The sequence below is a fragment of the Planococcus citri genome, chromosome 2, assembly GCF_950023065.1.
Source record: "Planococcus citri chromosome 2, ihPlaCitr1.1, whole genome shotgun sequence".
NCBI classification, from domain to species: domain Eukaryota; kingdom Metazoa; phylum Arthropoda; class Insecta; order Hemiptera; family Pseudococcidae; genus Planococcus; species Planococcus citri.
Window position 1 is genome coordinate 57,080,426 of NC_088678.1, and position 23,391 is coordinate 57,103,816.

General features: G+C 32.9%; 1 protein-coding gene across 8 annotated transcripts in view; it reads right to left on the bottom strand.

Annotated features, from left to right (window-relative positions):
- Positions 1–23,391, bottom strand: part of LOC135836616 (protein dead ringer homolog) — a 141,207-nt gene that overhangs the window by 31,564 nt on the left and 86,252 nt on the right. For 5 of the 8 annotated variants that reach the window (XM_065351560.1, XM_065351558.1, XM_065351562.1 and 2 more), the window contains one exon: positions 10,848–10,950. In XM_065351560.1, coding sequence (XP_065207632.1) covers positions 10,848–10,950 — 103 coding nt within the window. The remainder of the gene's footprint in view (positions 1–10,847; positions 10,951–23,391) is intronic. The other 3 variants (XM_065351557.1, XM_065351556.1, XM_065351559.1) reach the window with 3 other exon arrangements.

Below are 23,391 nucleotides of genomic sequence, written 5' to 3' on the forward strand. Positions count from 1 at the left end.
ATATTCATAATCGTCTCCTAAACCTACACTTTAATGTCCATTTAATTATTATAATATCCTGAAATTATTCAAAATGAGTTCAGACTATATAGTGAAATTTTCAATATCAATCTGTCTGTACCAACTCCCATACACCTACTTTCAACACCTCGTACCACCAATCAAATTGACCCTAGTTACGTGAAAAAAATCACGAATCATTCGACAAACATCAAATAATCGATCGTAATGTAAATTAGATATATTTTTCACAAGAATTACTGCACACCAGAGAGGTGTGCTTTTCCACACATGCTAATTAGCGTTGGCTTTATTAAACGAGAATAAAACACAAAATCTCCACGTCTACACGTTTTTGACTTTTGGGCGTGTAGCATAAATATCATTTGGAACTTCCGGTCGGCATAATTGACAAACCGAATAATATATCCTATCAACGAGCATTAAATAATACAAAATGAAAGCTGGTATTTAACACGCCTATGTTGATATGTACATTATTAATTATTATATCTCGGTATATTTTTTTTTCTATGCAGGTGTAATTGTCGATTATCTCAAGCACTATTTTTGACTAGATACACATAACACCACCAGAAAGAAAAGAAAACAAAAAAAGGTGTTCAGACCACAGACTAATTCTCGTAGGTAGATAGGCAAATCAAATGCGGCGAGAAATTTACGTCACCGAGAGAATTTCGTCGCGCAGCCCGACTATAATTCGACGAATCGCATAAGTACATACATACAGTCGACGATGAGGTATTAGTCAACGAAATCCCATAGCCTAGGACGTGTTTTTAATTTTTAATAGCGAATCCATCTCGCGTCCGAGTGAAAAAAACAAAGCATCTTAATTAATGAAACGATTTTTATATTTATTAGTGAGTGATGGAAGGGGAAAAAAACGCAACCATCGACTAAATAAATGATGCGACATGATACCTAAGTGGAAAAAATCATAATACCAGAGGTACGACCAAGGAGAAAAACTTGCGCGTTATACTTTGTAAACTGTATTTTCTCGTTAATAAATGCAAATTGTTTCGCTAAACAACTGTTTTATAATTGGAATAACAATAGTTTAATAATTCCTTTTCTAAAATATAAATAAGCGTTTGATAATTAAAGCCAAAACGGATTAGAAAAATTATATACGTCCTTCATCGTCGAGTATCGTATATACGCAGCTATGCGTATTTTGTATACGAGTACGACACGACCTTAGCTTTATATCTATGTCTATTTTTCATTAACGATTCGTACCCAAATAGCCGAATAGGTGAGTATTCAATTCGATGTTAATTTCAATACACCTGAATAGAATATAATCAATAGGTTTCCACATAAATGGTTGACATTAGGGATGTCGTCGTCGAGCATGATTTTCAAAACGCTTCGAATCGATTCGATTTTTCAAAAAATTAGCCTGTTTATTTATAGAAAATTGAAAGAATGATACATGAAGGCGACATCGAGAATTCAAGAAAAACAGTCACAAAATCAAAGACTTGTCCTAAGACTGAAACCATCTAGAAGATGTGATAAAAACACAATCTGCCAAAGTTCTACATAACACGATGCCCAACAAATTGAAGTTATCCCTCTACAGCCTTTTTAGTAGCTAGTTTACTTCGTAATTTAATTTTTCATTGCCTACTAGCAAGACTCGCAAGACTTACTAGATACCCTGTAGGTAGGTAGTAGGTACACTCAAGCGATGAAATTAGGGAAGCATAAGCAACCCCAAAATTTGGGATGATAACGTGATGGACCGTTGTAAATATTTTACAGCAGATATTTTATATTAACCCTACTTACTAAAATTTAAAAGAAGAAAAAAATGAAAACTGAAGAAAATAAAATTTTGAATTTAATCATTGCCGAATTTCAATTTCGTAACTAAATTCGATTTGATTAATTATACCCTATCTACTTTTCTGATTTTTAAAATAAAAGCTTACATTTTCAGGCTTAGGTACTTCAGTTTCATATAATTTTTTAGCTCGGTTGCAATTTTATCCTTTCTACCAACTTTTCTATTGTTCTTTTGGAAATAAATTTCAAAGAATTCATTTTTTTTTATTAAACTCAGATCAGACCAAAAATGAGCTGAAAATCCAAGTCTCTTTACGCCTCTCAGTCGACGTAATAACTAATTATAGAAAGAATAAAAAATAATAATTAAAAAAATATTGCATATTTTTTTGGTTGATGAAATTGGGCGAAAACTCTCAAGTCCAACTCGAGTTGAAAATAAATAAGGAAATTTACTTCAAGAGAAGAAACATGGATTTACTCATCCGTTCCTCAATGAACAAATTTCTGAGTAAAATGATTTAAAATTTATGGTCACTTTGTTTCTTTCCTTTCCTTTCTTTTTCTTTAATTTTTTTTTTTTTTTTGAATCAAAACCGGTTTGCACAAATTTTGTTGTCCAAATTCATTTTCTTTCAGACTCTTGCATTTATTATACAGGGTGTCCGGTGAGATGGTCAGCGAAGCTTCATTTAATAACGGTCAAAATTCATTTTCATTTTCAGGGATGGGTAGAACGTCAAAAATTGAACAAAATCGTCCATCATCACTTTTTGTCCAACTCAAAAATTGAAGGGACTACGAATGAATTTCAATTTAAAATAATCATATTATAGGTAAATGAATAGTGCATAAAAAAAAACAAGTTTTGTTATATTCAATTTTTTCTTACTCTAAACTTTAAAAAGTTACTGGAATTGAAAAATTTTCAATCAACCAAAAATGTCATAAAATTGACAATTTTTGAATTCCGTCAACTTTTTAAATTTCAGAGTACAGGGTGTCTAACAAATCTCCCAGACAAAAAATGATGACTTTTTCATGACCTATTTTTCACATTTTTACCGCATAAAAATACCCCCTCCCCCTCCAAAAAAAAATGAATAACTTGAAACTGCAAGGAAATGAAACGGGGTAGCCATTTTTTACAGGATCAAAAATTAGGTATTCGTGTTTTTTCATTTGTATTATTTTTTGGACAATTTTTTCATTTTTTTTTCATTTTATGGGCTTTTTAAAAAAAATTTAACAGTGTTTTCGAGCAAAATCCATGACATGTGACTTTTTTCATGACTTTCATGACCACCTATCAGAATCCATGACTTTTTCATGACTTTCATGACCGTTAGACACCCTGAAATGAGAAAAAATTGATTGTATCAAGATAATTGTTTATTTTTCGACGCACTGTTTGAACTGTTTCAATTTGCAAGATTCGGCAAAAAAACATTATAGGAAATTTTGTCCATTTTTTGAACTACTACCAACCTTAATTAAACGTTTCAAATTTCATCTGCTTTTATTACCTATAATTTTGGTTTTTGTCCTACTCTCAGTCAAATTTTGAAAAAAAGGTCATAAAAAAGCGAAAAAAATTAGTCAGCTAAAATAAAAAAAGAAAATCTAAAATCGATTTATCATCTTCAATTTTTCTTTCCCTTGCCTCACTCGAACAGAAAAAAAATATACCTACCAAATTTGAGTTAATTTTTAAAAACTTTACCAAACACGTTTGTTTGTAACCTGGATTTTATTTATTTATTTTTTGCTCGAGTAGATATTAAGAAATTTGACCTTTGTTCCAACATAACACATTTTATCATTTTGGTTTTTACGGAAACTCTCCGAAATTCGTAAATGCTTAAACTATTTTGGTCCTCCGAGCCGGTTATCAAGCCATCCACTGATTCAGGTATAATTATTGCGTACCATGCAAGTAACTTGGTCCTTCTTGATAAAATAGTATCTCACACTCCTTTCATCAGACACACTCGCATTTCACATTTTGGTCCTTCGAGCCGGATATCATAATTTGTTGCAACCATAGATAATGAAAATTCTAGAACACCATTGATTCTACTTCAAAGAAAAAATTTAGGTCAACTGGTCAAGTTCCCTAAAATAATACCAAGCTCGATATTATGATGATTGATGATGCAATGCAGAAGCAAAAAATCAACACATCGAATCGTATTTGAAATCGAAACAGGAACTGGAACAAAATTCGTTTCAAAGATTCGTCTAAAATGAAAAGGATGAATTTTATTACCGATAAAAATACAAAATACATATAATGTAGAATATATAAAGACTTGGAAAAGGTTAAGTGTTTGATTTGTTACGCGTGAGAAATTTAATAGTTTTGATTTGAACTTACGCCAGCTTCTCATTGTTAATCTGTTCTTTATTCGCTTTCGACAAATTAATTTAATTTGTTTCGCGACACACACGTACGAAGTAAAATGTAGGTACATTTGCCAAAGATGGATCGCGAAAAATACCATCTCGTATGTACATACTTACATAAATTGTTTAGAAATTAAAAAAAAATAGGAAAAACAGAAACGTTTAAATACTTAAACTTCCCTGACCAGTGACCAACTGACCAAAGTTATGCAATGTGAAGGTAACATAAGTCGTTAAGTATTTCGTTGATAAGTCAAAACTCGAACAATTTACTCGCAGATGAAATAGAAGGCAATGCAGGTATTTTACAACCAATACGTTTTTTCTCCAGTTTAGTGATAAAAAATGCTCCCAGACCTACTAATTGCATCGGTATTTGGTATCGTGGTCGTGGAGCTATCTTAATCTGCAGAAAATTGGCGCACCGTTTCGCCTCGATGTGTAATTCGTTATAATCGTTTATTTTCGGAGAGTGTTGCAGAATGTGCGGAGACATACCCATATGGAATATATGCACATTGCATATGAAAAATGCACGTACACGTACCGTACGTCTTGCAAGAGAGCCAATCTCGCAGAGACTATGTAAATCGCGATAAAAAAAACGTCTTTTTTAACAGCCGCAGACGGCATGCGCGAATGTAATTAAACGTGCTTTACGCGCAGCTGCGCGAAATTAATAGATATCGGAAAGTTAAATTTATGACCGATTTATGGTTAACTTCTACGAATCGAGTATCGTTCAATTCTCCGTTTTCAATCTTTTTCCCTATGTGCAACCTTGTTGATTTTTTTTTCTCTCTCGAATTCAATACGCTTCCTTTCGCAGCGCTCGATTAAGTCTTCATATTATAAGTACCTTTCATTCTTTCACCGAGCGAAAAATCACCTCACCACCGGCTCGCGATACGAAGCGATCGTTTTTTCCACGTAGATAAGGTACTATAATGTGCATGTGTGAAAGCCGCCTAATTAGATGACTTAGACACACTTGGCAGCGTTTCAAAGGAAAGAATTTTTTTCCCCTCTTCAAAGTCTCTGCAGCGCGTACACATCAAACCGATCAAACAATGTTCGTTTCACCGTCGCGTTTTCTTCAAACGTCATAAGAAATTTTTACTCGTAACTCACCGATGAATAAGAAAAAGTATTAAAAAGAAACTAAGTATTTGAAAAATATAAAAAAAAAACAAAATTAAACACGCTGTAATGATCTAATGAATGTGAAAAAAAATACCTCGAAAAGAAAAGCACAGACATAACGAATATTCTGTCATCGTTTATTTAATAGATATAGTATACCTCGCCATCCCATTCGGACACAACCAATATCGTCGACGTCATAGTAATTTAAATAACAAATACAGCGTTAATGTGAACGTATTAGCTACACGATACGACAAAGCAATGTCCCGTTCTTGAACAAAGGTGTAAGTGGCGTACGTATACATGCGTATGAAATGAGAACAGCGGAAAGCGCAAAAATCTCTCTATATTTAACCCGTACGATGAACTTTGCTCTTACTATAACCGGTCAAAAAAGTATAAATATTATTAATTTGAAAGAAAAAAAAAACGAAAATCTTTATAATGATTGAGTCTGACAAAATTTTGTTCATTGGTTTCAAAAGCCCGCAAATTCCGTTGGTTGAAACCAAGAAGGTATCAAAAACTAACGTGAGATAAAGACCTATGTAAAATGTAAATACTGGTGCTGGATAGCTCAGATTTAGGTAGGTGCCAACTAGTTCTCTAGTAGACCTATTCAACCTATTGACCTTTTTTATAACTTTATCAACATGAAAATCTTCCAGCAAAATGCAATGAAAAATTGAATCTCTCAAAACATAATTATTCAAAAGTTGGGTAAATTCAAAATTTAGTGATTTTACTTTGGAAAAAAAAAGACGGTAAAATAATACGTATACGTACTTACTTATCAATTCTCCGAAAAAGGTCATGTTCATTGAGACCTGTTGGACCTCCTTTTTTTCATTTGACAAGTTAGGTTATAAATTTTCAAACAAAATGAGTTTGATCAGAAGAAACACACTTGAGACTTTAGTTGGAATTCGCTGGAATGAGGAATTTTTGGTAGAGAATACCTTGAAAGGAGGTAAAAATAGAATTTTCAGCTACATTAAAATTTCTGTGATTTTAAAAGTACCTAATCTGAAAAAAATGTAAGAAATTGAAATTTTGTCGAAGGCTTCAGGTCAATTGGAAATGGTGAAACGTTATTTTGTGGTGTAATTTTGGGTCAAAAACGCAGATATTTTTCAGTTTTTTTGAAAAATTATTCCAATTCAGAAATAAAATACCACAAGATGAAAAATATGTACTTAATTATTTTAAAAATTAAAAAAAAAATACCTTAAATTTGATTAAAAATTCAAAAAACTAAACTTCTATTTTTCCAGTGTACATACTTACGTAGCTTTCTAGCTTTTAACTATTCGAAGTATGTAGAATCAATTTTGAATTGTTTTATTTTTCGAAGCAGGGGTCAATATGCATGAGTTTTACTTTTTTGTGGACTTTTAAAAAACTTTCGAACATTTTAGGATGCTGAGAAATAGCATTGAAACCATGTTAGAAAACAATGTTTATGAACAATGCCCCCAAAAAAAATTTAAACCAAGTCAAAACCAGAAATTTCCCAAATTAGGTCAGTGTTTCCAAAATTGTTTAATTTTCAATTTTATCAGCAGAATCAATTTTTTCTCCATTTTGGTTGAATTGATACTTAAACGTCCAAATTAATTTTGGCTAAAAATTTTCCAAGAACAGAACTTTCCAGAAAAAATTGTAATTAAATTCCACAAGTGAAAAATTTCATACCTAGGCTACTTTAATTTAAAAATCACCAGTTTTTCTTTAAACCCAAATTTTTGTGAAGAAGAAATTTTCAAATTGTTACATCTTCCTTTAGAATCAGCTGATTTTTGTGGGGAAAAATCGAAAAAAATGTAGTAAGTATTGGAACCTGTTAAATTTCTCAAAAGTGTCACTTTTTCCGGAGTATTTGGAGCATAAATTGACAAATTTACTTTAAACCGACTTTGTAATGAGAAAATTGATTTTTTTTTTAATAATTCAATACCTACCTACTTACTTAAATTGATTTTTTGGGAAAATATTAATGAAGCAGTTGCCATCCCGACCAGGGAATTTGATTGCATTCTAATGGCTACTTAAATTTTCACTTTTTTGATGAATTTTTATAAGTAATTTAAATTTGAGTTACTTTCAATTTGAAAAAAAATTAAAATTTTAAATAGGTAATGGCAACAAGAAGCCGAAATTCACTGCATGGCCCATTTTTGACCTCCAAAATTCAAACCCCCTTGACCATGAAGCCTCCAGGGAATTTTTTAATTTTCCAGCTTTGAAAATTTTCCATTAAAAATTTAAAATACATATAATTCAACACCTACAAATTCAATTTAATCGTCTTTGTAGTTTATTCGAGCGGTTTTATTATCGCATAAATTTTCAAAATTCATTTCTGTTGGTTCAGTTACCTCCCCCCCCCCTCCCCAAGAGCGTTCGATTCACATAAGAAAATTTTGGGAATAAATTCTGAAAATTTGTAGGATTTTTTGATTACAAAATCTAAATTAGGTTCTGAATTTCATCAATTTTTCCTTCGTAATGAAAATTTTGCAACATCAAAAAATTCAAAAAAACCAGCAGGAGGTCCCAAAATGGCTCAAAACCACCACTAAAAGACTCTGATGATTCAAAAGACAGCATAGATCCTATTATAGATCTGTATCTCAATTTTATTCTATTTTGATTTTTTCAATGGAAAATGGACCTTTGAATTTTTGAAAATTCACCAAAAATTAATGAATGAATTTGAGGGTTTGAAATTTCGCTTAGCTGATGTTTTTCTACATGTTGTTTCGATTATTTTTCGCTCAGTACAAACATTTTTCTGCTAGTTGGGGTAGGTAAATGGTACCTACCTCTTTCGTAAGAGAAAAATAAAATTGCAGAACATAAAATTTTTCGCCTACCCAGATGTATCAAAAAAGACCAATTTCTTAAAGGAACTTTGTTTTTGAGATATTTTAGAAAAAATTGGAAAATTATTCAATTCAAAATTCACCTTGAGTTTCCGATATTTTTTCTTTAGAAATGTATTTTAATGTTTTGTTGAATTTCAAAAATCATTATTTCAATAATGTTGATAGAATGCTCGAAAATTACAATCCAATTCCCCAAAGAATTTCTTCAAAATAATACAATCTTAATTCCTACACGAAGTATGGTACTCGAAGATTGAAAATCTTTCAAACCGCGCATTCTAATTTCCATCTCGACTCCATTTAAACGTTCTCCGGAGATAAATATCGCCTCATTTTAACCGTAATACAACATACACGTTATAATACGTAAGTCATTTCCATTCCGAAACTCTCATCATTACCAAAGCGTTTATAATTTTAGGTAAATTAAGCGAGCATTTAGCATCGTTGAACGTAAACGAACTACCTGTTGTCAGTACACCAATCACTAAGGTAATCATTGATTACGATCCAGGATGAAGATCTACTATACTCTAGCGCACAATATTACATGATTTTCCACAGCACCTTACGCTCGCTCGCGCCCGAAACAAAAACCCGGTACATCGAGAGGAGATTATTGTCCAAAGAATTAATGAAGCAAAGGTCAATCCTATTCCAAAAGGTGAACGCAGATTAAAACCGCTGTACTGGTTGCTCTTCCTCGCCATCCTCTCCCCTCCCTCACTTTGCTTTTCTTTTACGTGTGTAATCATTAAAAACCCGCATTTTTACGATTCAAATAGCAGTATTAAAAATTATAATTGATTTTCGTTGTGATTGATCGAGGTAATTAATTATTGTTCTCGTTTGCGTTTGATGTCAGTTTAGATGCGGTTAGAGAGAGGTTTTTATATTAGAGTCTGCCTCTGCGTCTGCGCCTTCTTCGCTACTTATCCAAAACTCATAATAATGAAACGTTAATCGGTGGTCAACATGTTGATGAGGATGCTAAATTTACTTCAAATCTTGCGCACCGTTTACCGGACTAAATGACGAATGATTTTTTATTCTCCAACTATCCATACGACTACGAGAGTACCTCCATATAGATGATAGGATACATCTATAAGTAGATGAATACATATCTCTACACACCTTTATACCTTAAAATCAAATACTTATATGAAAGAAAGATATAGAAGAAGATGGAAAACAACGTACAAAAAAATCACCTATAAAATTGGCGAGAAGGCGGCCAAGCAGCGGCACAAAGATTGCTACGGAAGGGGGAAGGGAAGAGAGGTCTACGAAGACGACGACGCATACGCCAAGGCACACGATGAAAAAAATACATGATCGACGAGTTAGAAAAGCTACTTGTTGACGGCGAGTTGATAGAATTGCCTATACGAGTATATTTGGGAGGAAATGGTACCCGCTGGCCGCGAGCTACTGCAAAATTCCTTCTTCCTCTGTCGGGCAATTGCGCCAAGAAATTTGCAGCTTTTAATGGGAAGTCTGGTGGGTTTGGCGATAAGGTAGGGTGAAAAAATCCGGGTCTCATCGGTTAATCCCGCGTATTTTATTAATACTCAATAAAAATAATTACACTTGCCCCCATCGCATTGGTTGGTCATTTTACAAAGTACAAATCGGTACCGACGTTTTACGAGCTATTTCAAGGTACAAAATTGAAGGTTAAGTCGTACATATAAGAGTTCTGGTTTTGGCCGTTGTACTGCGCTAGCTTGTATATTATAGCGAGCCTAATTCATTTTATTACGATAGGGAAAAATGTTATTATAGTTTTGCTTTGTTATTATTATTATAAAAAACCTATAAAATCTTTACTTATATACGGATCATAAATCTCCGAACGGGTTTAATATCACGTTTGTTCTCGAAAAGAAAAAAAAATACTATTTCGGACCCAGACAGAAATTAATTTGAAAAATATTAACATAACCCGATGAAAATTGCTTTTTCTACTGTAGATCCGCTCGCCGCGCCCAAGGTATACATGTTCGCACGTTATATTTGAGGTATTACAGTACGATGCATTGTTTCTACTACTGCAGTACGTCCTCATCCCGGTGCAGGCTGGCTTCTTATTTAGCGCAAAACGTCGCGAGGAGGGGGAGGGGAAATGGCAGAAGAAATAATAATTACCTACCTTTAATTAAACATCGTGATGTTTTTGGATCCCCCCATAATGCAAGACTGCAAAGGAAATCGCGAATATTTACATTGCTTTAACATCAACACTAAAAAAAGTCAGGATATTCGTGTAGAAAAAGGCCATTTGAAAAAATTCTCCAAAGAGGAGGAGGAATACAAGATACTAAAAATGATTTCATATGTGCACTTATTTCCATCATGAAATCATTCAAAAATAAATTCAGACAAAGCTAAACCAAAATGCAAAGCATACCTCATAATGAATTTGATCATGACTTACAATGTGCTCAAATCCAAAAGCAGATTTGTAAAATGAAGATTCCTTACTTATATTGAAATTGCACTAGTTTAAGTAAGTATAAGATATTCATGCACCATGCAATATATATTACTTCATAGCATTATTAAAAAAGTTTAAATTGTACTAACTGTGCTTACCGTGCTTCTGCATGAAGCTGAATAAATCGTCCAAGAATTCCTTTCTCTTAGGATCGTCTCTGTCGATATCGTACAACTGCAAAAAAACAGTAGACTATTTTAAATTAAATGACATACTCGAAAAATCATTCTTTACATGTTATATTAAAATTAAATCAAATCATATAGAGAATATTATACTTTAGAAAAAAATTACCAATACTAACATTGTATAAGGGACAACAAGGAAGCAAAATTACGTCTACAAATATTCTCACCCTTCTTTTTACAAGTCTCAATCAATAGTTTGGGAAACTTCGACAATCCCCTCTTTTTTTTTTGAGATCTTAAAATGAATTGTGCAGGCTTAAAAGAGGAAAATTAAAGTGAAACGAAATTTTAAAAATAAGGTAATGGAAAATTTTTATGAATTGATTCTGAATTTTTTCCATTTTAAACAGTTTTCTACAAAAAAATACAAAAATGAATAAAAAATTTTAAAAAATAAAATAGAAAAAAATTGTTTTTTAAACATAAGCAAATTCTTGCGCCACTTTTAGAACTTAACATGATTCAAGAAAACGTTCAATATCCCTCATTGATGCTAATTTTAAATAAATGCCATATCCAGCATGTTTCCCAGGGTAGGATAAAACAAGATTTTTAGGGAATAAAATAGTGAGAATTATTCAATTTTCTAAAAATTCTCCACATTAACCTAATATAATTGATTATTTTATGAAAATTAAGACAAATTAGAGCGCAAACGTTGTGAAAAAATTGGTTGAAAGGCAAAAGAAGCTCATCATTGAGCAAACTCAACGTAGTGGCAGATTTCCAAGATGAAAACCAATCTAAAGTTTGCGATAAATAATAAAATTGACTGATGGGAAAGGTAGAAGGGGTCCTGTTGTTTTGTTTTTTTTTTTTTTTTGCTAGAAGCAAAAACAGATAATTATATGGAAACCTAATTTTAAATAATGGAATGAGCAGAAATATTCCACTTTTTTGTGGATTGAAAAGCCAAACGTCCTGTTTGCGAATCTTTGCTCCACAATTTCAACAAAAGTTGGAATTTCATCATTCAAAATTTTAAAAGTTTTCTTACTTACTTTTGGGCTAATTTGTTTTTATTTTTTTGAAATTTAAACTCCTAGAAAACTAGTGTTAAAATTTGAACACTGATAAAACTAGGAAATTCAACTTCTCACCTTAAGAGTGATTTTATTTTACGACGTTTCATACTGTAAATTTTCCACAGTTTTTGCCCTTGCATCACGAATGTTCAAATTTTCAACAATTTTTGAAGGTAGAAATATTATCTGGGCAACCTAAATCAATAACTGGTACCTAAGTATTTGTATTATTCTAAATTTCCAATTTTCAATATTCAACCAGCAGCTGTTATTTGGAATTTAAATTATTTAGCATTTTTCTAAGTTTTATCCAAGACTTTGGTTCCTCACTCTTCCCACTCCCCACAAAATGTTTTTGAGCTATTTTTGCCTCTGTTTTTGATTTGATCAAATTTTAATGTTGATCATGAGCAAAATTGTTTTTTTTTCTTTTTTTTCATCGCCCAGTTTTTCAGGCTTGTTTTCCAGAAAAATCTGTTGAAAATTGTGTTCAGGTGAACAGAAATTTTTTCATGGTCATTTCTTCAAAATTTCACGTCCAACAAAATAAAAAAATGAGAACGCAACGATGAAAAGTCATTTTTGAAGATCTTCTCACTTTCATCAGTATTTTATCTTGAACAGTTTTTTTGTATTTTTGTTTTTCAAAAATGTAAAGCTTTGAAAAAATCAATTTTGATCATTTTTTCTCATTAGTTCTGGAGATGCATTCTGAACTGGGAAAAAACAAAAAAACGAACGAATTTTCTGGAGGAGAAGGAGGGGGAGGAGTAGTAATTTATATTCTTTTAGGGGCTCTAAAATGCTAAATCTGTGCCTCTCTATCTGTACTAATTGCTCATGATAAACAAGAGGGAAAAATGAACAATTCGAAGTTCGCCCACCAGAACCGATTCAAAATTTAATGCCAAAATTCGATTGATTTCTATTGCTAAAATACTTTTTAAAATCATGATTCAAATTTTTTAACATAGGTAAGTATTTTTTGGAACAAAAAGAACTTGAGAAAGAGGAGGGGGGGGGGTAAAGAACAAGAAATTCCTAAATTTAAAAAAAACGCAGATTACGGAATTGAGAATTTTAATTTTTCAAAGAACTACGAGAACATTTGCATGAATTTACATTATCACTTAACAATCCAGATTTTATTGATTTTTTGTTCCAAGAAGAGGAGGGGTGGGGGGTAAATCATCTGAAAATTATTTCCTCATTTTTATAGTCAAGAAAAACAATCCTTGATAGGATATCAGGAGGGAACAGGAGGAGTCAAAGGCATTACATTTCTTTGCTGGTAATCGGAGATTCATTCTTGCACTATATCATCCTGAATATGCCAAAAACGTCTTGAGGGACATTCAATGAGATGGGAGGGGCAAACACAGACGAAATGACTTCTCAAAAACAACAATTCAATTTCAAAAAACACCCCGATATCTTTTCACATTCATCATCCCAACATCCTTATCAGCTCTCCTGAAATCTCAACATTCGAATCTATGTACTCGTAATTCGCAACGATATCCAAACCAACGCCAAAAAAAAATCAAATCGCCCAATTCTTATCCGCAGTCCAAAAGGCTATCTGGAAAGTGTTAAAACCGAATACCATTAGCCTAATACTTGTACCACTTTCCATCTTTTATCAGCACTATAAAACCGATGTAAACTCAAAAGATGAGAGAGAGACTTCTGTTATAATAAAAACCCACACGGGTCCCTTTTCATCACGCACTACAGATCCATTCATCTTCACCGAAACACAATACCAGTCTCGTATAACACACCAAAACAAACCATATCCAAGTGTGCGGCCCAACACTATACGCTATCGTCACCGCGCTTAATACCTCGCCCGCACCGCGCCGCCACCGCCACCGACGTCGATTCGTTGCTCGTAATTATGGAAATTAATACCGAGTTGATACGTTTTTAACGACGTGTAACCGAATCATTCGATTTTCAAAATGAAACATAAAAATATCATATTCTCCATTAAAAATGATATAAACGTGCGCGCACCCGAAATATTATGTAGATAGGTACACATTATTGTAATAGGTATACAGGTAGAGAGAGAGGTATCTGGTCTGCAATGCTTAAGTATCTATCTATCTTATAGGTATTTAGAAAAAAATGGAATATTATACCTATAGATATGCGAGTATGTATTTAACGATCACGCCTTCCCTATAGATTTCCCCCTATTTTTTAAATTCCCCATAATACGGCGCCCTCTACTTCTTTACCCTGCTCGGTTCTAGTTCGATGATAATTAACAACCTGGCATATCTATCTATACAACTCAACTCAAGTAGAGGTACCGCATACCTCGTCCTAATAAAATGTCTGATTCGTGACCGAGTCATTTTCATCGTCGTCTTAAAATGTACAACCTTAATTATAAAAGACACACGAGCAATTAATTAAAATCAGCTACAATATTCATGATATCGGCATTACTTTAATTTATTGCTAATACCTATCGAAGTTGTAATACTATGAAAATATATCCTCAACTCATGTCCATTTTTGGACAAATGATTTATTCGATTCGCATTGCGGAGCGCTTCAAGTACCTACCTATACATATGTAAACCACAATCCAAAACGTTTAGCAGATTCGTATACGTACAGGTATCGAGAAAGAAAGAGAGAGAAAAAAAATGTGAAAAAAGTAAGTATAATGAAAGAGGAAGGAAGGAAAGGGAAGGAGGGAGGGAAGATATGAGTAAGTAAAAACTGCAATAACCTTTCTAAGTCAACGTACGCCAATGAATAAGCACTTGTTCGTGAGAAAAAAATATGCATACATTCGAGACCAATTTGAATATTTAGTTTACCAAACAATATGTCTTTTTAGGGATCACACGCCGACAAATGACGCGGTGAACCGGTTATATTTGTGATAATATTCGTATGTAATTGCGCTAAAATTCCACCAAACTGTACATAGTATGTGTTGAGTACACACCACGATGCGTTGTAGGGACTAGCGAGGAGGTAGGTAGGAGGGAAACGGTGCCATATTCATACTAAACATCGAGCGACTTCACTCCATATAATGAATACTTAAAAATCAACGTATGTATAAATTGGTCATACGCGCGGCTACACTTCCAATACCCCTCGAATACTCATTAGTAGCTTTCATCGAGGTTATTCGTCTTTTTTCATTTTCTTCATTACGTGAAAAAAAAACACATACATAAATATAGTATATCAGTGATTCCCAACATTTTCGTGTCATTTATATGGAAAAAATGTACAATGGGGAGGTCCACGAGTGAAATTGGTCTTATATGCTCGATTACTTCCTGTTCTAGTGTTCTGACAAATGGAAATTTGAGGGATGGTAAAGCGCAAAAAGGTAATAAAAAAGTGCATCGCTAATTTTCGAAAATATCTTGGGGAATTGAAGTGACTAGCTAGAAGAAATGTTAAGATCAAAGAACGAGAATTATTATCATCCGCAAGAGAGGAAGTTTGAAAGTTTTTTTTTGTGGGAGAAGGGAGGGGTAGTAGGAGCAGAAATGCCAAATGAAAATTCAAAAAACACCCTATAATTTTCAACTTTTCAAAACAATGATTTTGTGAATAAAAAAATCAACATTTTTTTTTAAAAATTTGAGCAATGGTTTTTTAAAAATTCTGAATTGAAAAAAAAAACAAATTGCTCCAAGGCAGGCAAGCTTTAGAAAAATTCAGCCTAAAAGTGAAAAATTTTCAAAAAATTTGTACAGACATCAATTGTGTAGCTTTTTTGATTTTTCCCAAATTGGGGGGGGGAGGCATCATACAAGAGAGCCAACATCATTTGTGGATTTGAAGAAGGTTTTTTTGAAAAAGGAATATTATAACGCGGAAATGAGAAAATTTCGAAATTTCGAAAATTTTTCAAGCTGATTTCGGTTAATTAGATATACGTCCATTTATTTTGATTTTTTTAAATTTTGAGGGGCTTCATGTTAGTGAACTAATATGGCTTGGAGGGTCGCGAAGAATGTTTCTCTTGAAAAAGAGATTAAGTATTTAGAGAAATGATGCCACAAAAACAAAGAATTTTGGATTCATTTTTTTTTCATGTTTTTGTTTTTTAACGGTGGGGAGCGGACTACTGGCACCAGTTTTTTTTGCAGATGGGAGAAAATAAAATAAAAAATAGGGAATTATTTTCTTACTCGAGTAACAACTTTACGGAGTTGAAGGTGGAAAAATCCAACTTTGAAAAAACGTATTTTCTAATGCAAAGTAAAGGCAAAAGCATTTAAAAATTCATAATTAGTTTTAAAAATGCCATTTTTCACGTTCAAAGATTATTACTAAATGCCTACATTTTAATTAAATTTTTCACTGATTTTTTTCCTGCCATGTTATACCTACTGCGATTTATCAGCAATTTTTTTTCATTTTGGAAAAAGATTACAAGAATGAGAGCACTTGCAAAATTTTCTCGCTCTCGTACGTAATTCAATTTTTTCCCCTGTTTAAATCGTAAATACCACTGACACCAGGAATTTCAAGGAGAGATCATTCAAGGGGAGGGGGGATTCGAAGTCGAATGATGAAGGTCCGAAAGTATACTGCACGATAAAGTCGAAAAGTGGTGAATAAAATTTTTGGTGCCCAACTAGAGGCCCAATTTTCACACTGAGATTCAAAATTTTGAAATTTCCAAAAAGAATCGGCATAAATTGAGGTATTAAAAAATTGTTTTTGATGAGAGATCGTATTTATATCTATTTAAAGACAAAATTTTCAGCAACTTTCCCATTTTTTCAGGTGTTTTGTTGATGACAATTTTGAAATGTGTTTGAGAAAATTGTTTATTTTTTTTTTTAGAAATTGATGCAATATTTACTACCAATTATCATCAAATAAATCGAAAAAAAATGCAAAGCGTCAAACCCTGCAAGAAAAATGGATTAGTCAGGATAATAAAACTTTTTTTTGAATCATCCTTCAAATTTTCCCCCAAAAAAGTACCTAAATGCTAAATATCAACAAAATCGATAGAGTTTTCAGGAGGGGGGGGGGGAGTATTTTGAAGAAGTTGAAAGCACAATTGATTCTGTGTTTTATTATTCATTATTAAAATTAGATATACCTAAATAAGATTACCTATAATAATTACATTCTAAAAAATGAAAAATTGCCAATTATTTTCACGCAATTTTTGAAAGTTTTGACCTCTTTAAATTCAAAAAGATTAAGTAGGTACCAAATATTTCTATGCAATTTCATTTTAAATAATTTTTCAAAAAATCTGAAAATTATGGAAAAACGATCGGAATTTTTTAGATTTTTTATGTCTTTTACTTCTTAAAAATAATACGAAAATTTCGATGAAGCGCTTTTTTGCTTGTCGCCAAAGACTATCATGTTTTCCAAATTTTATACTTACATTAGGATTTTCATTTTTAATAAATAAGTAGGTAAGTAAGTATTTAAAATAACAGCCCCTTCTATTTTCGATTAGACGTAGATCTGCACTTCTGACCATTCTTTTCGTAATTATACTTATACGCAATCGTCTAATTAAAATGAGATCTTTCGTACTTACATACGTATACTTAATTTTAAGAAGCCAAGTACGAGTAGGTACATGGGGTAATGAAATTCCTTCAAATTAAAAGCTCTTCGCCATTTTGAGTATTTTTTATCGACACTTTCCGACCAACAGTATTTTCCAATCACCTCCGTTCATAATTTTGGTAACCATTGCGAAATTCCAGTTCAGATTGATTGGAGATTGATGATGAACTGGAAGATTTACCGCGAGACGAGGACGAAGAAAAGGCGAGGTATGAGGGGGGAGCGTAGGGGGGATCGGTTCATCCACCAAAATGATCGCATTTATTTGCTCTCTCAATTATTTTAGACAATGAATAATATGCTTCGATTAAGGTATATATGGGAGAGTGGCGGCCTTAAGGCTTGTTCTTCGTTCTCTCTCCTAAATATCTATTGGAACGATAGATAGGAAGAAGAAAAAAACGCATCGAGGTGGGAGAGACATTTTGATTTCATATTTTTATCCTTTCAAAACCGATAAGTGCTGCGCGCAATCTTTATATACTACGGGATGAAATTTATTAATGGAATGCAATTACTCAAGCGTCGTTTTATTTTCTTCTAATCTCCGCTTATTATTTTCGTTTTCCTTTTTGATCATGGCGCGAGTGGCGATGACGAGTTGCGCGGCTTTCGGGTTATTTTCCTCTTCATCCACCTTATACATATTTTTTTTTTTTACTCCTCGCATCGAAAACGCCGTCCGATCTCATTAACAGTTTTCTTCGAACGTATTATATTTAATCGAAATGTATTTATTTTAATATTTTTTTTTCAGTCTTCGCGCGCATTGAACTTTCTAAAGCCGGCGGCACATTTTTACCAACGTTGCGTTATTTTTTATATTATTTTCGTTGGTTGTTTTGTTATTTGATTGATTTGTGCCATGTACCTGTGCAACAGCATCAGCATCAGCTGGAGTTATACCCATCTAGTTCCCATGTTGCATCGTCGAAAGGCGATCATTTAAATCAACTCTTTATTAATCGAGAAACGTATGTGTACGATAAAAAGCATAAATTACGTAATTCAATCTGTTTCGCTGTCATACAAACATAAATAAACGATATAGACCTGGCAATATAACCGAGCGATGTGCGCAGGATCTCAACTTACATCCACACTGCAGTGGATGGCGCACTGGGTGAGCTGAGCTCGCGGTAAATCAGAAAGACTTCCTATATAGCCACTTGACTATAAAAATAACCATCGAGAAATCCTTTTTTAATCGAAATGTAGGTAACGTGCGAGATTTATCGGCGGCATTCGCATTAATACAAGCGCGGTTCTCTGTTTCAAAAGCCTGGAAGAATATGGAAAAACAACCCCCTGCCAACATCGATCGGTTCGCTCTTAGAATTAGGATTGTTTTGCGGCGCGCTTCGACGAATCCATTATGTGACATTTTTTGAGAAAAAATACGTTTTGAAATATTCAGTATCAAAGGTTTGATATTTGGATTGATTACTGGAGCGTGGATTTTTTTTCCATCGTTATTTTAGGTGTGAATTTTTTATAAATGGTTCAGAGGTATCTCTAGGTAATAGAAAAAAAGAAAATATAAAAAAGGCTTGAAGTATCTTATCTCTATGGATAAGAATTATATTTCAACATTCAACTACATGATTGAGATTTAATATCACAGAGAACAAATCTCAAATTTAAAAATAGACGAATGGACCCGAATCTTGGTAGCTATTATTCACTTAAAAATTTGAAGCAATTCCTAATGAAAAAATACTACCTACTCAAGTATTTAAAAAAGAAGGCTAAAAAATAAAGTTGAAAAAATTAATAGGTATAGGTACGTACAAGTACATGAAATTTCAATTATGTACTAGAGTTGAAAATTTTTAAGCAGTAGTTTACAGCTTGATGAAACTTTTCAATTTTGATTTTTTTTATTTTTTGAAATTTTCTCTTAAAAAAGTAAGCGCTACAAAAATGACAAAATCGTGCAGCATGAATTTAATTTTTTGATTTGTGAAATAATAGTTCCTTTCCTATGTATCTACCTATTTCAAAATCTTTAAAGATTTTCACGAACCTAAATCTTTAGAATAAGAAAAATGAAGGGTATACCTACTGCAAAAAGACTCCATGAATGCCCAACAAGATGAGTCGTTTTTCAATTATTTAAAAAAAAAATGGTCAGAACTTAGTAAGGGAACCTTTCAAACGCACACTCTGCGATTTGAACGAAACCAAGCTCGATCAAAAGACCATGTCCGAACCCCCCCCCTCCCCACAAATAACAAACATTTCAAGATCTAATATAAGTTCACTTTTGGATTTTTGAAATTTTTAAAAATTAAAAAAAAAAATTGTTTCAAGGGTGATTTTAAAACTTTCTCATGAAATATGATTTTTTTCAGCTATGTGAACCAATGTGAATAATTTTTTCAATTCAACTCTCACACACCTACGACTAGTAGTTTTGGACCATTTAGGAACATCTTTTTCAATTTTTTCCCCGAAATTTCAAATTCCACTGAAGGACCAAAAAAGAATTTTGGAACGAATAACTTTTAGTGGTTTATATTGGATACCTTCTCAATCCAGAGGGTTTTTTTTTCTTAAAGGAAAGTTCAAAAATTTCAATAATATCGAAAAATTGCTATAAAAACTAAAAAAATGAACAAATTTGAAAAAAATAAAAAATATATAAATTTTGGCAACCTTTTTAAAAAATTTTGAATTTTTTTTCAGGTCAAAATTATCCAAATTAATGCAAAATCGTTGTCACATTGAAAATTTTGAATTATGGAACATTATTACTTGAAGAGCAAAAAAAGTGATCAACAATTTTTTAAACGATAATACGAGTAATTTAGGTACATGCTTCAATTTTTTTCTCAAAACACAGTGGAGGGGGGGTATGAAAATTACGGACTTGTAACTTCAATTTAGCGTCTTCTCAAGGAAGGAAATACAAAAAAAGACCTTTTAGGTGATTACTGCGAAATTCCAGGGGTGTGAGTTCAAAAGTGAATTTATAGCCCCTTCTAGGGTAATTTGAAATTCCTGACAGAATTTGAGAAATCGCTAGAGGCTCCAGAATGGCAGAAAACTTGTAGTGTTGCTGATGTGTAGAAGTCAAGTTGCATGTAATTATTCACGTTAGTTCGTTTTGCTCAAAATAAATTATATCCTTTGTGAAAAAGTTCCCTTAAAACAATTTTTTCATTTTTTTTTCAATTTTCAAAAATTTGTTAAAAATTCAAAAATGAACTGAAGAAGCAGAACTTTTGGTTATGGAGGTTCAGGGCATGCTCTTTTGACCTATCTTGGTTTCGTTCAAATCGGAGAGTGTGAGTTCGAAAAGCTTCCTCTCGTAAGTAAAATAATCAATTAGATAAAAAAAAGTAAAATTCATCGAAAATTGACCAAAAAAATCATATTAAAAAAATTATCAAGTAATCATAAAATTTATTACCAAGTGAAAAATGTAGAATAGAAAATGAAGAAATGGAAAAATTAAAAACTGAAAGAATTGCGTAAAGAAATACATAGAAAGTCAAGGAAAATGATGCCAAAAAAATTTATAAAAAAAATATAACTTCACCAAATCCCTGTATTTTTTTAGTCAATGGACAGCAAAATTCCCTTTTAAATTTGAAGCAGCTTCAAATGAAAAACATATATATATTATTTGGAACACGAAGAGAAAATAAGTTTAAAAAAATTAGCATAAGAAAATTTCAATACAGAAAATTTTGCACTAAATTTTATTTTCACCTTAATTCCCACATTTTCTCCCTCTCAAAATTCCAAGAAACCGATTAAACACGAAATAGAATGCCAGCAGAAAATACCCATTTCACCAAATGATAATTACAAATATCTACTCATCCAACTCGTCAACTTCCTCAGATTCCATAAAAGACGATCCATCCCTTCCTCCACTCCATCTTCTATATTTGGCTTTCATCCCTTTCAACACACTTATCAAATTCTTTCGCACAGCTTTGAAAAGAAAGAGAAAAAAAATCACGCGTATAAGATTTTTAAAAGACCTACATAGATATCTACTGAATGAAAAGATCGAATTGAAGAGATTTTTTCGATTATAGTATAGATAACTGGGGAAAAGTCTTTAAAAAAGAAGGCCCTTCAATATACGAGATTACTTTAGTAAAACGATCGGCTTATAGATTTCTATTTTGGACGATAATCAAAACTATTCGGTGCCAGATTAACTTTCCTATTTAAACGGTTTGCTATTGGTTCGGCTGTTTTGAGACGCGTGAAAAGAAGAAGTGCGAAAAAAGCTCGTGTGAAAAGCATCGCAAGGCAGGCAGAAGAGGGAAGGAAACCTGCGACGTATCTACACGTTAATTACCCAGCACCGATATAACAACACCCTTACGATACGATGCTGGGCAGAGGCGACCACGATATTCATTTATTGCGAAAATTAGCGTGGATGGGTGAGTCGCATCGTGCATCGCGTATATCTCGATGAATGAATGCTTCTGTGACCGGGGGAGTCGTCGGGGTGTCGACGCGAAATCCCGTTCTGTGTATTTTCGAGGGATTAAATGAATTATTGATGAAGTACTCGCAGCAGGGTATCGTGTAGAGAAGAGCGATTATCACGTTTCCACACCTTTTGGATAAGTTTATCCGCGTTAGTAAACCGGTTTTAATTGAATGGTAAACGATTAGTGTGTGTTTTGGGTATTGGTTTTTTCATCTCTCTTTCAGACGCAAAACCAGCCTGATAAGGTTTTCTCGCATCCTATTGTTATCAAAAAGATACATCATTATGGTCTAGTTGATTTTTGTCAAACATTGAAAGAGTCTGCAGAGCGTGTGTTATGATACGATGATGCTCTCGATCAATGTAACAATGGGGCTGGTTCAAAGGTCGTATAAATAACATAGGGTTAGAAGTGTTATAATACATTTACCTACCAAATAAATACACATACAAATTCGAGTAGGCCTAGATTATGAAGTTTATTGATAAGTTAATAAAATATGTCTAGCCAAGGATCGGATATACTATGATTGTATTTTGATGATTACGCAGTTTTGAGAAACGGACGCGGATATTCTAATTATAAATCTGTGCGTGAAGATTTCTTTCTATTTATTTTTTTTCTCTGTCTAAAAACATACTGAAGTAATTATTTTGATAGTAATGATGCGCGACAACGAATACGTTAAGGATAAAACAGAAGCAAATTTATAAGTTTAGAATTTTATTCGGGCGAAAAACCAGTGGAGAATAATTAGCTGCCAAAATTATAAATTACCATTTAACTCGAACGTTTAAATTAACAAATATTTATTCATCTTCCGGTTCATCTATATAATAACTTACGTAGAAATGAGAATTATGCATACTTAATGCACATACGAAAAGGTCTCGAAGATTTTTCTCGTATATGTTGTTTTGATACTTATTGTGAGTCTTTATAGACGATGAACTTACGTATTCGTAATCTAGTTTCGCGCACACGCTTCCATTTCCGGTAGTTAATTTTCGACTCGGCGAGGAGTATCCTTTAGAAGAAGCAAAAAAAAAAGGCAGTCGATTTATATTTCATTACAGCGAGATATTTAATCGCGTTCTGCGCGCATACCTGAAAGGGTGAATCCAAAATGGCGCAGCTCTTTTTAAATGAACCACCTAAAATAATTACGAGCGAGTAAATTTCACTGGGCTACGATATGATTGGCGGACGTGAAATAAAAACACAGCCGAATTGGCGAGTCTGCGGACAAATGTGCTGAAATTGCGTTCGCGAGGCTTTAAAAATTTTATGCTTATTCGTGTGAAATAACCATTTGAACGAGTCCGCGTTTCTCTCCAAATTACAACCCTGCCAAGAGTGGACAGG